Here is a 14,649-nt window from a genome sequence, read left to right on the forward strand (position 1 = left end):
GGTACCTGGTGCAGAGGTGATGGTCTCTACATATTCCTTCCATTTCCATATCCCTCAAAGATGTGCTGTTCTGTAAATGTGTAGACACACATGTATTTTGTTTCATTAAGGAGCGTGCATATTTTACTCTGCTTGTAGCCAGACCATGTGGTCATGCATCAGTATTTGCTGAATAGCTAACCATGAAAGAGAAGTGCAAACGAGTAGAAAAACTCTTAGTTAACCATTTGAGTCTGGGAGAGACTTTAACTTTGAAGCTCAGGGATATTATCAGGAAGTTTGGATCTGTACCGTGAAAGCGGTACATGATGGAAGATACACCATCCTGCAGAAAATAGAAACAGATGGCCTCAAATATTCAAAAATATTTTTATTTTAAACAGCTCCCAGTCAAGTCTCAAATACTTGTGCTCTTTCATTGAGAATTTGTCTCAATCTGTGTTTTCTTTTGTGTTTTCTAGGTGTGGCTGGATCTCTTAAAACCTATTGTCAAGCAGATTAGAAGTAAGTATAGCCCTCACGCACATTTAACAGTGATGTGAAATATAAAGCCAGACTTTTTCCTCTTCTAGACGTCATGTGCCCTGTGGCATCCAGCACTGGTGATACAGATTCTTTTTTTTTTTTTTTTTTACCCCATGATTTCCTGTCATTATCCACTAATCTGTGTGCTATTAAAATGTCTCTTCTGCAATTTTAATATTTAACAACTTGGTACTCAGAACCTTGCTTAGAAAATCAAATCTCTTTTAACAACTAGAGCATGATGTTAATCCCCAGACTAATTGAGCTTGTCTTGTCCGTGCCGGTGTTTGTTACTGTCACTTTTGAAGGGGAAGGTGGAGCCATGTATTCAAAAGATTGGTGTTAGGTGTTCTGTCCTGCTTCTTCAAAGCCTGGAAAATCAGAGTGCAAGTGCTGCGTGGAAAAAATGAGGTGCCCCAAAGTGTGTGTGTGTGTGTGTGGTGTGTGTGTGTGTTCCTGAATGGCAAGAGAAGTGAAGGGAGCCTGGCTTGCATTTACGCTGTGTGCTAGAGAAGATTGAGGGGAGTAAGAAAGAAGGCTTGCTTTCTCTCTCTCTACTCACCTCAGACCAGGACTATCCCCCCAATCCCTCCCCCCCATCCTGCCTTCTACTTTGAGGTCAAGTTCAGAGTCAAACAAGTCATCCCCAGGGCTCTCTCACTGCAGCCACAGCAGGGGCAAGAGTCTGAGGATAGTAACAAAATCGCATTCCATTAGTTGAACAGGAAGCACCACGCCTTGCCCTGATCGTTTTAAGTCTGTCTAAGAAACCCCACTGGGCCACTTCTAGCAATTTATTTGGGTGTAATAAATAGGCACACGGTGTCTGTTCGGGGCCCTTCTGCATTTGAAATTGATGTTGCTCTTCTGTCATTTAAATTAAGCAATTATTGATGTTGAAAAACCACCATCGTTTTTTTAATATTCCCCGGGGAGGCTGGCCAGCAGCTGGCATGGGGGAGATGGGGGACACATTGCTGAGCCAAGCCCCCAGGCCTGATGGGGGGAGGTAGGAAGGGTCCAGGATGATGACGTGTGTCCCTGCAGTAAGTCCTGGGAAATCCTGAGTGTGGAAAGGTGTCTTTGAGCACATTGCCAAATGCAGACAGAAGAGGTGTCTGTTGGATCCACACCGAGGGGGGCTTCTTCTCCCTTGGCTGTGACTAGTTGCCTGTGAGACAAAGCTGTCCTTTTACATTGAGGGGTAGCATCTTCCTAGCTTCAGTTTTTAGAAAGATCTGAGTAGCTTCCTGGGATTCCTCACAGAGAGGAGATAGGCTGGCTTTCCTGTCTTCCCCATTTTGCTGTTGTTACTTGATGATCCAGTCTTGACAGGTGAGGGGTTCTGTTAATTGCTAACATGGTCAAGGAAGAGGCGCCCAGCATCTCTGGGCTTCAATATTTCTCTGCCTTGTTTTTCCTCCTGATTTTATATATATTGCCTACATCTTCATCTTCTGTTGTTTGATAATAGAACATCTATTTTTTTTTGTGACAGTGTAAGGTAGAGCAAAAGATACTTTCTGCTTTTATGTAACTGCTGTTAAAATTTGGATTTCATTATGGTGCCTTCCATTTCACAGAACAAACTCATTGCTGTTATTCTTAAATGGCAGAACCTGTAAAACTGCTCTGGTATTGAGTGTGTGTGTGTGTGTGTGTGTGTGTGTGTTGATACATAAAACAGGCTCTGATCTAGGTTACAAATTATAATCTATTTGATGTTCTATTTTCTTTTTTTAAAAGATTTTATTTATTTATTCATGAGAGACACACACAGAGAGAGAGAGAGAGAGGCAGAGACACAGGCAGAGGGAGAAGCAGGCTCCCTGCAGGGAGCCTCTTGGGGGACTCATCCGGGACTCCACAGGATCACGCCCTGAGCCGAAGGCAGACACTTTAACCACTGAGCCACCCAGGCGTCCCTGATGTTTTGTTTTCATTCTGAAAAGAAAAGTTACCCATCTCCTTGATCCTCTCCCTGTCCACCCATCCTAGATCTGCTTCCCAATTTTGCCTGAACTCATCTGTATGATGGTTTATAAAGGTTCTGGCTCGCTGCCGGGGGCTGGGCCATGTCTTGTTTTTTCTCTCCAGAGCTCAGGGGAGCACCTGGCACATAGGTGCTCATACATATTTGATGAACACATTAACAGCTGTACCTTGTGGATGGTTTAAAATATAAAAATCATATAAACTGATTGACATGTTCAGTTTTCCCTCAAGTTATCTGAAATAACAATGGCCAATTTGATTTTTGAAGACAACTGCCTGTTTTTATGCTCTGGGTACAGTCTTTAAGAGAAAAAGTTGAATCACCTGAAATACCCTTGCCAAAGCATTATTTCATAACAGGCATCTGTGTCTCTGCAACAGGGAAGTATAAATGAGTAACTTAACCACCTTTTCAGTGACCTGGACATTGGCAGATGTACTCTTGGCAGCTTGGAATGAGACTCCTTAGTTGCTGTAGAATCTATCCTCTGAGGTCTTTTTTTTTTTTAATTGCATTTGAAATCAATAAATGCTTTACTGCTTTTTCTCCCCCCCCCCCCTTTTAGGGCCAAAGCATGTTGTTGTTAAGTTTGTGGTGAAATTCTTTCCACCTGACCACACACAACTCCAAGAAGAGCTCACAAGGTTAGTGGTTTGGAAACTGGGTATTTATTGCCATGGGGTGCCAAGGACAAGAGAAAGTTTATGTTCTCAGATGACTGATGAAACATTGGCACAGTACTAAACTGACCAGCATCTGCACTCTGCTTCCCAGTGTAACCCTTTGCCCCCAGTTACGCTTACAAACATGGCAAGAAAGAAAGTACCACATTTTCCTCAGAACCTGGTTTTCTTGAAAAGCCATGCTGTGAAGTGAAACAGTCTCAGAACCTCTTACTGTCCTATGTCTCCTTCTCTCCATTCCTTCACAGGATGGTTTGGGGAAGTCAAACTCTGTGAAATCAAAATGTGAACTCTGTTTCTTTTTTGTTGCTGCCATGGGTGGGTGGACGTGAGCTAGTGATCAGTTTCTTTGAACGTTGGCCAAGTCAGAGAAGTGTGACCATGGAGGTGGGCCTGCCTTTGATCCCTGTGTGATAGCCCATTCACGTGTTCCCTCTGTGTTTCTGCTGATTCCCTTGTCATTGTAACTGTACTGGTTGCTCAGCCAGGGTGGTTTGAGGAGAAGGTGGTGATATACATAAGGTGGCTGGAACCGTAGGATGCTATGAATGATAAACATCACCATCACTTTCTAACTTACATGACGCACATGGTATGCTAAAGGAGAACAGAGCCTGGTGGGAATGAATGAAGACAAAATGTCTCCTTTTTAAGAGTGTCCTTATGAGTGACCTACCAGTCTGACCATCCAAAGTCTTACCACATATGGCTTTCAAGCTGTAGCTGGTCAGACAAGGCCTATCCCATCCTTCTCCTCCCTCTTGGTACAGAGCACAGTATCTTGGGTGGTTGACCATCATTTGGCAAAGGGATGAAGACATTCTGTCAGCACTACTTACAAGGTGGACACTGTGTGCAAGCATTGTTCCAGGCCCTGGGAGTACAGTGGTGAAGACAAGCCTGACTCTCATGGAAGTGGACAAAATGATTAAATAAACAAGAAAAAATATCAGATGATGCTAATTAAGGAGGAGAATATGAGAGAAGATGATCAGGTGATGACTTTAGATGGGTTAGTCTGGAGTGTCTGAGGAAATGGTGAGAATCTGTCCATCCTTTTCGGAGGAAGAGCTTTCTAGGTAGAAGGAACAGTTGGGCAGCACGCACACGAAGAGGCTCCCAATGCTCAGATACCGTTGACCCTTGAACAACACGAGTTTGAACTATAAGCATCCACTTATATTGCTGATTGTGTGAGTGTGAGTGATAAATTCAGCATAGGAGTGACTGTAAATGTATTTTCTCAAGTGGCTTTTCTTCATCACATTTCTTTTCTCCAGCCTACTTTATTGTAAGGATACAGTATATAATACATAGAACTTACAAAATATGTACTGATCAGCTCTGTGACTGGTAAGCCTTCCGGTCAACAGTAGTTAAGTTTCAGAGGAAATGAAAAATTTTACATGCAGATTTTGGGCTGCACTCGGGGTCGGTGCCCCCAATCCCTGTGTTGCTCAAGGGTGTTGTACATAAGAGAAGGCTGGCATGGCAGGATCAGAGAGGGCGAAGTGCAGTGAGGTGGGACGGAGGCCAGAGGGTTCATAGGGTTGAAAGTCTAACTGCTTGTGGGTGCTGTGGGACGAGGACAGCTGGGAATCTGCTGAGGAAGCCAGTGCTGTCATCCGTGCCATGATGGTGGCAGCAGAAGAGATTGCAGGAGTGGAAACAGGGAAACGTGGTTGCATTTGGACTCTGAGCTGGTGATGGGGTCCATCTGTCCTGGTGATGGGCTGGTGGCAGAGACTGAGGCAATGGAGGGATGCTTAGTTTTTGACTAAACCCGGAAGGAGCAGAGAAAAGCAGAGAATGGCAGAGGGGTGGAGAGTTGGGAGTTGGGTTCTGACAGCTTATATTCGAGATGCCAACCAGACTTCACATGGCGGGGTCAGGAAGGGCACCGGGTGCACCATTTCCAGGAACAGGTGAGGGCCAGAGGCCATGGTCTTTGTGTTTGCTGAATGAGTTGGTGCTAATTGTTTACCTCCACTTATAATCCTCAAATCGATGAAGCCATTAATTGGCCGGGACTTACCGAAGCCATCAGTTTACTATGACAGTTCACAAAGAGGAGAGGCAGCTGGGCTGCTTACAGCCAACACACATTAGACGAGTCAACGACAGTAGAGTCTTCCTGTGGTGTCATTGCTGGGGCTACCGTGTCTCTCGGTTTCTTGTTGGAATGCACATTGCTCGAAGCTTGGCATACTGACGTAGATCTAAAGGCAAATCCAGCTGCACGTCACTGGACCTTTCTGCTGCTTAGGAAGTTGGTGGCAGAAATCCTTGGTTTTCCCCCTTCCCATTCTACTTTGCTTTGAGTTTTGCACCTTTTCAGTGTTTGTGAATCCTTATCCTAGAGGTTTGTAGTTTCCTGCCATACTGGTTTTTGTTATAAAATTCCATACACCTTGTGCCCATTACCCAAGTGCCCCTGGTATGTTGCCAACTACTCTGTCTGACCTGATGAATTCCTCCAGTGACAGAGGCTCGGCTGGATGTGGCAGCTTTGGGGTGTTGGTCTTTGTTTTCTGGCTCCCAGTGTTAACTGACATCTTGAAAGCCTTTTTCAAGGACAGAATCCATTTGACACAAAGGTGAATAAAATCAATATGAAATTTGGAAGCTCTCCATTGCTTTTGACTTTGTCACAAGGTATAGTGGGAAGGGGACCTTCCAGATCCAGTGTGTTGCCTCCCTCATTCTCAGATTCCTATGTAAGCAGAAATTTAATGAGGTGACCGTTGAGATACCAGGCACTTTTCTGTAGCAGCTAGGGAATGAGGGAGGGCTTGGGAGAAACTGTATGGATGGCACTTTAGGCGAGTGATGTAGGGACAAGGTCGCTATGGAGGTGGGCCTGCGGGTTAGCAGACTATGAGTAACTCCAGTTTTGCAGTTAATACTTGGGGCCTTAGGAATAGGTTTCAGCTTCCCATTTATATAGATAGAAGATTAAATCACACTTCGCTGCTAATTCCTTTCTATTTATTGAACCATATGTTTTGGGGACACTGTGTCCTGTTGCCACCAGGGCCAAGGCCTCTAGAAAGAGAAAAGTAGATGTGGGTTTGAAACAGTGATGGGGAGGGAACTTTAGGGAAGTTACCAGGTTTTCTTATTGCAGAGTTCCAAGCCACTCTTGCGGAGCTGACGAGTTTCAGCACGCTTTGCTCTGGGCGTCCTGTCTTCAGTTGGATCCAGTTTCTCCTTGGCTGTGTTCTTCTCAGAGATGGGGAGATCTGTCAAAAGTTGCTGCTGAATCTTCAAGGGCCTGCTCAAGTGTCTCCTTAGGCTGCCATAGAAATTGTCAATTACTTTCCGTCGAATAAGGAAAGAAAGATCAAGACCTCCCAAATGAAATAAAATAGACACGTTTAAAGCAGGACATCAGGTTGGTGTGTTTTGCAACACTTGCCGTCCCTGGAAGCCAGAAGCCCTGTTGATTGGCCCTGCCACCATCATCCCCTTCTCCAGACATGCACCCTTCTGCCAGGGACCCACTCTGTTTGGAACATTTTGCATTTTCATCATTTGCCAGTTTAATTTTATTTCGTACCTGCTGAGTTCAACCTAGCCTTTAGCTCCTGTGGATTTCATTGGGATCACTGCAGTGTAGAGTGTGAAGGGTGTTGGTGTATCTCTAAAGTTAGCACTGCAGCTAGCTTGTGCGATTTACAGCTGTCGTTAAGAAGTCAACAGTCAGGACCCAGGAAGGTCATTCTCATATTACAAGGGCCTCAGAAGAGGAAGACTCAGCAGGAGGAGGGAGTGACACATTCATCCTGCAGTCTTCAAAATGCCTAAATGTAGGAGCTTCCAGAAGCCAATGCTGCCTTGGAGCCCACATGAGACCATCACCAAAGTCCCCAAAGCCTGTCAGACTCCGACCATTCATCCGTCCCTGAACATTTCCCCGCAAACACAAGACCTCGAGTTTGAACTGGTGGATGGTAAAAAATTCAGAATGTAATGCTTTTATGCCTTCTGCTTATTTAAAAATTAACCAGATAGAGGATTCAAGGCCATAGGACTGAGAAGTATTAGGTTCAAAAAATCGTCACCTCTGCCTAAATGAGAAAGATGATTTGTGCTGCCTCTTCCCTTGGAAACCTGTATGTTGATGTTTTGGTTCTTTTCTATTCTCTGCTTTTCTTCCCTTTGACTTCCCAGAGACACAGATCATGAGAGTAAATGTCAGGGGTGGGAGGAGGGTGTGCTGGGTAAAGGTTAAGTGTTATCAACTGGTGGATCTGGGGGTATTTTTCATTTTGGGTTTTTTTGGGGGAGAACTGGTTACAAAATTGTCTCTAGTTTTTTAGTTCTTAATAATGGAATTTCCTAAGTAATTTAAAGGGGATTCATTTTTCTTTTTTCTTTTTAAAAATTTTAGTAAGTGTACCTGCCCCCCCCCCCAAAGTGGGGCTTAAAGTCATGATCCTGAGATCAAGAGTCACATGCTCTACTGACTGAGCCAGCTAGGCATTCCTAGTTTTTCATTTATAAGAGAAAAATTGCTAACATTTATTGAATATTTTTGTTTGGTCACTGAGCTTTCCATGGGTTACTTCACTTAATTTTTATCGAAACCTCTGTGGTTGATCTTATTAAAAGGCCCCCTTTTTTAAAATTAAAAATAACCTTTCATTATTATAAAAAGAACAGATGCACATGGTAGAAAGTTAGAACATACAGATAAGCAAGAAGAAGAAAGTAAAATACTGTATTCCTGTGGCCCAGGGGTGACCATTAGGTAATACATTAGGGTGCTATCCTTTGATTTTTCTCTATGCATCCATATATACTTTTCATTTCACCCTGGCCATACTCAGATTTCCCTGTCTGTCTGATAAACATCATTTGTATCTGCTCATCTAGGAGATTTGCTGTAGGACCACAGTTGCACTTGGTTATATCCTTGAGACCTCATTTTAATCTAGCAGAATTCCTCCTTTTTCTTCCTTCATGATCCCACGTGGTTGAAGAAACTGGACTGGCTTTACTATAAAATATCCCACCTCCCAATCTTGTCAGATTGCTTCCTCATGGTGTCATTTAGCTCCGTCATCTCTCCTCTGTCATCTTTCAAAAAAAAAAACAAAACTGGAAGGTAATTCTATAGACTTGATGGATACAAGTTGAACATTTTGGGCTAGAATCCATCAGTACTGATGTTGTGTGCTTCCCATTTCATTAATGATGCTAATATTCATCACTGAATTAGGGTGGTGATGCTCCAATCATGCTACTGTGGAGCCAAGTCCCATTACTTTGTCTATATTTAGACGCTTGGTCTCCTGAATGGTTTTTACACCAGTTAACAGTCTTTGCCAGAGTCTAATCTCTTTAGAGGTTGTAGAATGAGGATTCTTGCTGTTATTAGTTACTAGCTGTAAGGAACTTTGCCTCATCTACTTGGGTTTTCTGGATATCCTAAAATGCCTCTCCTATTGGAGAGGCAGAGTCTATGTTCAATTTTTTGCCCCAGGTTATCAAGAATTGCTTTAATAGTCTCCTCCAAGGGTAATGCATTCAGTTTTCCCCGCTTTCTCTTTGTTTCTTTTGTTTTTAAAGATTTTATTTATTTATTCACGAGACACACAAAGACGCAGAAACCTAGGCAGAGGGAGAAGCAGGCTTCTCACAAGGAGCCCATTGTGGAACTCGATCCTAGGACCCGGGATCATACCCTAAGCCAAAGGCAGATGCTCAGCCACTGAGCCATCCAGGCATCCCTCCTGCTTTTCGTTTGAATACTGAAATGGACTCATGAATTTTCATTAATTCCATGTGTTTGGATTCACTTTAATTTTTTTTTTTTTTTTTGGATTCACTTTAATTATTCTTGTTGATACTCAAGTTGCTACAGCATTGAGCGGTAAACACCTCCTTGAGATGTCTCTTTTGCCTTTTAAAAAAAAGATTATTTATTTGAGAGATGAACAGAAATGAGGTGGGGTAGGGACGGAGGGAGGGAGGGAGGGAGGGAGGGAGGGAGGGAGGGAGGGAGGGAGGGAGATAAATCTCAAGCAGACTCCCCGCTGAGTGTGGACCACTCCCCTATGTGGGGCTAGATCCCAGGACCCTGAGACTATAACTATAACCTGACCTGAAACCAAGCTCAGTTGACTGAGCCATCCTTGTGCCTCTCTTTTGCCTTTTAAATACAATCCATTTATATTTCTTTTTTTTTTATTTTTTTAAAAGATTTTATTTATTTATTCATGAGTGACAGAGAGAGAGAGGCAGAGACACAGGCAGAGGGAGAAGCAGGCTCCATGCAGGGAGCCTGACATGGGACTTGATCCCAGGTCTCCAGGATCAGACCCTGGGCTGAAGGCGGCACTAAACCCCTGAGCCACCTGGGCTGTCCCTTTTTTTTTAATATTTTAAATATTTTTTTAATATTTTAATATTTATTAGAGAGAGAGAGAGAGGCAGAGGGAGAAGCAGGCTCCATGCAGGGAGCACGATGTGGGACTCGATCCTGGAACTCCAGGATCATGCCCTGAGCCGAAGGCACACGCATTTAACCGCTGAGCTACCCAGGCGTCCCAGCAAATATCTTTCTAAAAAATGTAGGAGTTCATATTGATTTTTTTTAAACCCATTCTTACATTGCACTGTTTTTATTTAATTTCTTTGACTTATAAATGCCTCTTTTCTCTTTCACCAAATATGTTTACTTGCTTTATTCTGCAATATAAAAATAACTTTAAAATTAATTTTTTTACAGATCTGGTAACTGAGGCTTTTGGAAGAACCTAAGTGAATATTATACCGCAAAGATAATCTCATCTTTCCAATTCCCTCGGCAAAAAAGCTCTCCCTAGCCATAATAAACTACTGTTATTATCTGAGCCCTAAAGTTATTTTTTAGTAGATTTGATCTGTGAAAAGAAATGTAAATGTTAGTTACACCCTGCAAAAGTTATATATAGAGAGACTAAAAATATAGTCTTAGGTTTTTATTTTTTCTTTAAGATTTTATTTATTTATTTGAGAGTGTGAGCACAAGTAGGGGGAGCAGGAGCAGCAGAGGGACCAGCAAACTCTCTGCTGAGCAGAGAGCCTGGCTCGGGGCTTGATCTCAGGACCCCAGGATCATGATCTGTGCCAAAGGCAGATGGTTAACCAACTGAGCCACCCAGGTGCCCCTAGTCTTAGATTTTTAAATGGAAAGATGGAGCATAGAATAAAATGTATTACTCATTGTGTGAAAAGGTTTTAGAGCATGTTTCTGGGTCCTTCTGGCAACCGGTGCACGTTGACCTTGAGGTTGGTAGCACTGGGAGTTCATCCTGGCCGGTGCAGACTTTGTTTTCCTTGGTCTGTGTACCTTTCTCTAGTTCCTCACAGTGTGGACAGGTTGTCAGAAGTGAGCCTGACTTTGACCCCACACCTCCTGCCCTCTTTGCAGGACTCTTGACTATAGGTCTGTGACGCTGGTCTCTGTATTTGTGTTCGCAGGTACCTGTTTGCTCTGCAGGTAAAGCAGGATCTGGCTCAAGGCAGGCTGACCTGCAACGACACGAGCGCAGCTCTCTTGATCTCACACATCGTACAGTGTAAGTTCTGTCCGTTTCTCTTTTGAGGTCCTGCTGGAGATAACAGTGATCTGATTTTTGGGGACTAACCACATCTATTGAACACAGTAATTATATCTTTGTGTTATTTTGCTGTTAGCTTGAGTGCCAATGGATTGAAGACAGTACTCCTCAAATGCAATAGGTCTACCTACCACCACCACCCCTACCCAATATTGGCCTGTGAATTCTGTGTTCAGTGTCTACTTTTATCTTTCTTTTCTAAAGATCTATTTGAGAGAGAGAGAAGGGGGGGAGGGACAAAGGAAGAGGGAGAGAGAGAATCTCAAGCAGACTCCTTGCTCAGCACAGAGCTTAACGTGGGGCTCAGTTGTACAACCCATGAGGTCATGACCTGAACCAAAACCAAGAGTTGGATGCTCAGCTGACTATACCACCCAGGTGCCCCTCTTTTCAAGGACTAGTATGCAATTGTTGATAATCTCAGTTGACTTAGAGGAGAAGCTTGGACAGATGATGTCCAGTTAAATTAAATTTGTTCTGTTCTGTTCTTGGACTTTTTTTTTTCTTGGACTTAATACCCATTATTGAATGTGACACATTAGCCTTAAGACATAAAACCGTCAACGATGGTACTTTTCGTATTCTATTCTCTAGAGTTCAGTAAACGCCAAGACATATGAAGCTGTACTGAATCCTAGTGATGCTTGAAACTGGATATTTTAACTTTCTTAATCTAGGAGTGATCATTCTAAGGCTTACTGATAACTCAGCTGGGCATTTTCTTTTTTCCATCTTTGCTAAGGTAGAAGTTACTTGAAGTGGAATATACACATTAGCACTAGTATAAAACAAACTGTGCTGTCCTATCATTTAAAAATTGCTCTTGGGACACCTGGCTGGCTCAGTGGTTGAGCGTCTGTCTTCGGCTCAGGTCATGATCCCAGAGTCCTGGAATCGAGTCTCGCATTGGGCTCCCTACAAGGAGCCTGCTTCTCCCTCTGCCTATGTCCCTGCCTCTCTCTCTCTCTCTCTCTCTTTCTCTCTCTCAAATAAATAAATAAATACATAAACAAATAAATAAATAAATAAATCTTAAAAAACAAATAAAAACTTCTCTTGTATCTAGAGTAGACTCATATAATCAGCCCATTTGAATAACTGCCCAGGTAACAAGATTTCCAGCAGTTTGCAGAAAGCGTCACTCCTAGTGGTTAATAAATGACTTAACCTAATATGATGAGGTATTCCTTGAGCCCATGCTTATCTTCTCTTTTATATATGGGCCTTACTGCAGATCTACTAGACTTAGGAAGTAATATTATTGATTTGTCATAGCAGCAGGAGGCTTAGAAAATGATTGATTCTTCCACTGGCCCAGCTGGAGCCAGATGAGTTGGCACTGTTTTGTGCAGAGCAAATATTCTCAGTGGGTGCGATTTAGAGGAACATATAGGCCATATCCTGCATGATTACTGGAGGTGCATTGCCCAAAGTGTGACAAGCTGCTTCACAGGACAAAATGAAAGGTAGGTTTCTTAGCAACTGTTCACTAGCTTTTACTCAAAACAGCTGGGCTCTGGTCATTAGGCTACTTTTTATTAAGCTTGTTACACAGACCATATGATTCAAAGAAAAAGACATGCTGTCCCAGGGGTATTAAATTGGTATAAACTGAGCCAGAGCTTGTGTTGTTAAGGTACAATTATTACTTTAAAGGTCTGTCCTTTAGATTTCCAGATCACAGCAATTTGGGGACTCTGTAGAGGTTACATGAGAAAAATATACCTCCTAGTCCTCATAGATGAAAAATAAATAAGAATCTGCAGCCTGGCCAGTCATTGCTGACTCTAGGACTTTAAGAAACTTAATAAACTTTGTTTTATGTTACCAAATTACATCATGTATATTTATGCCTATTTACTATCGGCTTTTCTCTACATGAGAAAGCATTTGGGGTTTGCACTAGTAATTATTATATACAAGAGTTTCAAAAGTTCATATTTTAAAATTTGAAATTCTGGGACTTCTTTAGAAGTCATAAGGTCATAATCCACATGTCTAGAATTCACTGCCTAGAACAGAAGTAGTCCTGGTTGGGTGGGGAGGAAGGAACATGGATGGATGAAGATAGATGGACGCTGAAGTTTTATTTCCAGCTGGTAGAGATGACAAAGAGGGGGAACCATCCTTTCATGTTGGTACAGTTGTTAAATATGTCCTCACAGGATGTCTTCTGACATCCAGCCCTGACGATACACAAGGCTGGGATCACCTTGTCTGCTGCCTTCTGGTTTGCTAGCTGGGGAATGTTCCATGGGGAATGTAATAGATTATGAAGTATTAATCATTTGTGGCTGGGTTTTCTTCTTCTGTTTCTTGGTAGCCGAGATTGGGGATTTTGATGAAGCATCAGACAGAGAGCATTTAGCAAAAAACAAGTACATACCTCAGCAAGATGCGCTAGAAGACAAAATCGTGGAGTTTCACCACAACCACATGTAAGTCCCACTGGGCGCCTCATGTTCCCTTTGGGGTGTTTCTGTCCTCCAAGCGTAGGTGGGTGTACACACACACGCCCAGTAGCTATTGGGACGAAACATGCAAAGGGTGAGAGAGAAGACCACAGAGGTTCATGGGAGTGTTGTTACTCACCTTGGACTCTTCAGACCCCGGTTATCCACTTAGGACCAGAGCTCTATGATCCTTCTTGATTTCCTGTCCTACTGGAGTAGGCCTGGGTGTAGGACACCATGCTATGGAATTAAAGAAAGTGTATAAGATCAATTAACAGGAAATCTAGAAAGTGAAATGGTCAGCTAGGGGCCCAGTAGGAATGTTACAAAAATCTAGAGTCTTTGTATCTTCTCCATTTGGGTGGTTTTTTGTTATGTTTTGTTTTGTTTTTTGTGATCACTAAAATAATCTTTCAAAAGATGCTCTGTGCCTGTTGTTTTGTTGCTTTGTTTAAGGAGGGTACTTGAGCTTTGATGATAGTATGCCAGTGTTGCCTTGAACCTTGCTTCCAAGTGTAGGCCCATTGTAAGTGACTAAAAACATGTTTTAACACAGTGGTGTTTTGCTTTTATGTGACCTTAAAGGGAACTCTTTGAGATTCCAAAAAAACTGGGCAAATGTGAGCTAGACTTTTAGGGTTTTGTGTTACACAGGCAATAGGGCTTTTGTCCTCGTTGCTAGACTTTTGGTGATAATGAATAGGAGGTTGGGTGTCATCTGATCAGATAGCTCCATTGTTTGTGATGAAATGCCTTTTTATTTCCCAAGAGAAGTTGCTTAATCTCGAATTAATAGACACAGGGAATTCAAATCTCCTGGCCTTTCTCTTTAATTTTTTGTTTTGTCAGTGGACAAACACCAGCAGAATCAGATTTCCAACTTCTGGAGATCGCCCGTAGGCTGGAGATGTATGGGATCCGGTTGCACCCAGCTAAGGACAGGGAAGGCACCAAGATCAACCTGGCTGTTGCCAACACAGGAATTCTAGTGTTTCAGGTAAGAGCGTGTAGAACACAACTCCGTTCTCTTGGTGACGGAAAGATCAGAGTTGGCCCTTCAGCTCTGATTCCGTGTTGGGTGGGCCAGGTGAAGACCTCTGATAGTTAATTTTAGGTGAACAGGGGAAAGACTATAACCTCATCTCAGGGTTTCTAATTCTCTCCAGGCCCTGAGCATCCAGATTCTAGTTCATTTGCCCTTGCTCTGGTTGGGAGAATGCACAATTCAAGATTCGCTTGTGTTTATTGACTCTGTAGGATCACAGAAATCTTTATCAGTGGACCTGTGCTCAAAACACAGGATGGTAAAATCAGGATTTCAGATCCCCCAAAATAAACACTTTCTTCATACTGGCACGTGATACCCATGTCATTTCCTCCCT

At 42.9% G+C, this 14,649-nt stretch overlaps 1 protein-coding gene across 6 annotated transcripts in view; it reads left to right on the forward strand.

The window, feature by feature from the left end:
* The window catches only part of FARP1 (FERM, ARH/RhoGEF and pleckstrin domain protein 1), a 286,146-nt gene that overhangs the window by 202,369 nt on the left and 69,128 nt on the right, over nt 1-14,649 (forward strand). For all 6 annotated transcript variants that reach the window (XM_055335967.1, XM_055335961.1, XM_055335966.1 and 3 more), the window contains 5 exons: nt 462-504; nt 3,087-3,165; nt 10,675-10,772; nt 13,138-13,252; nt 14,117-14,264. In XM_055335967.1, the coding sequence (XP_055191942.1) occupies nt 462-504; nt 3,087-3,165; nt 10,675-10,772; nt 13,138-13,252; nt 14,117-14,264 (483 nt within the window). The remainder of the gene's footprint in view (nt 1-461; nt 505-3,086; nt 3,166-10,674; nt 10,773-13,137; nt 13,253-14,116; nt 14,265-14,649) is intronic.

This window comes from Nyctereutes procyonoides, unplaced genomic scaffold (genome assembly GCF_905146905.1).
Source record: "Nyctereutes procyonoides isolate TBG_1078 unplaced genomic scaffold, NYPRO_anot_genome, whole genome shotgun sequence".
NCBI classification, from domain to species: domain Eukaryota; kingdom Metazoa; phylum Chordata; class Mammalia; order Carnivora; family Canidae; genus Nyctereutes; species Nyctereutes procyonoides.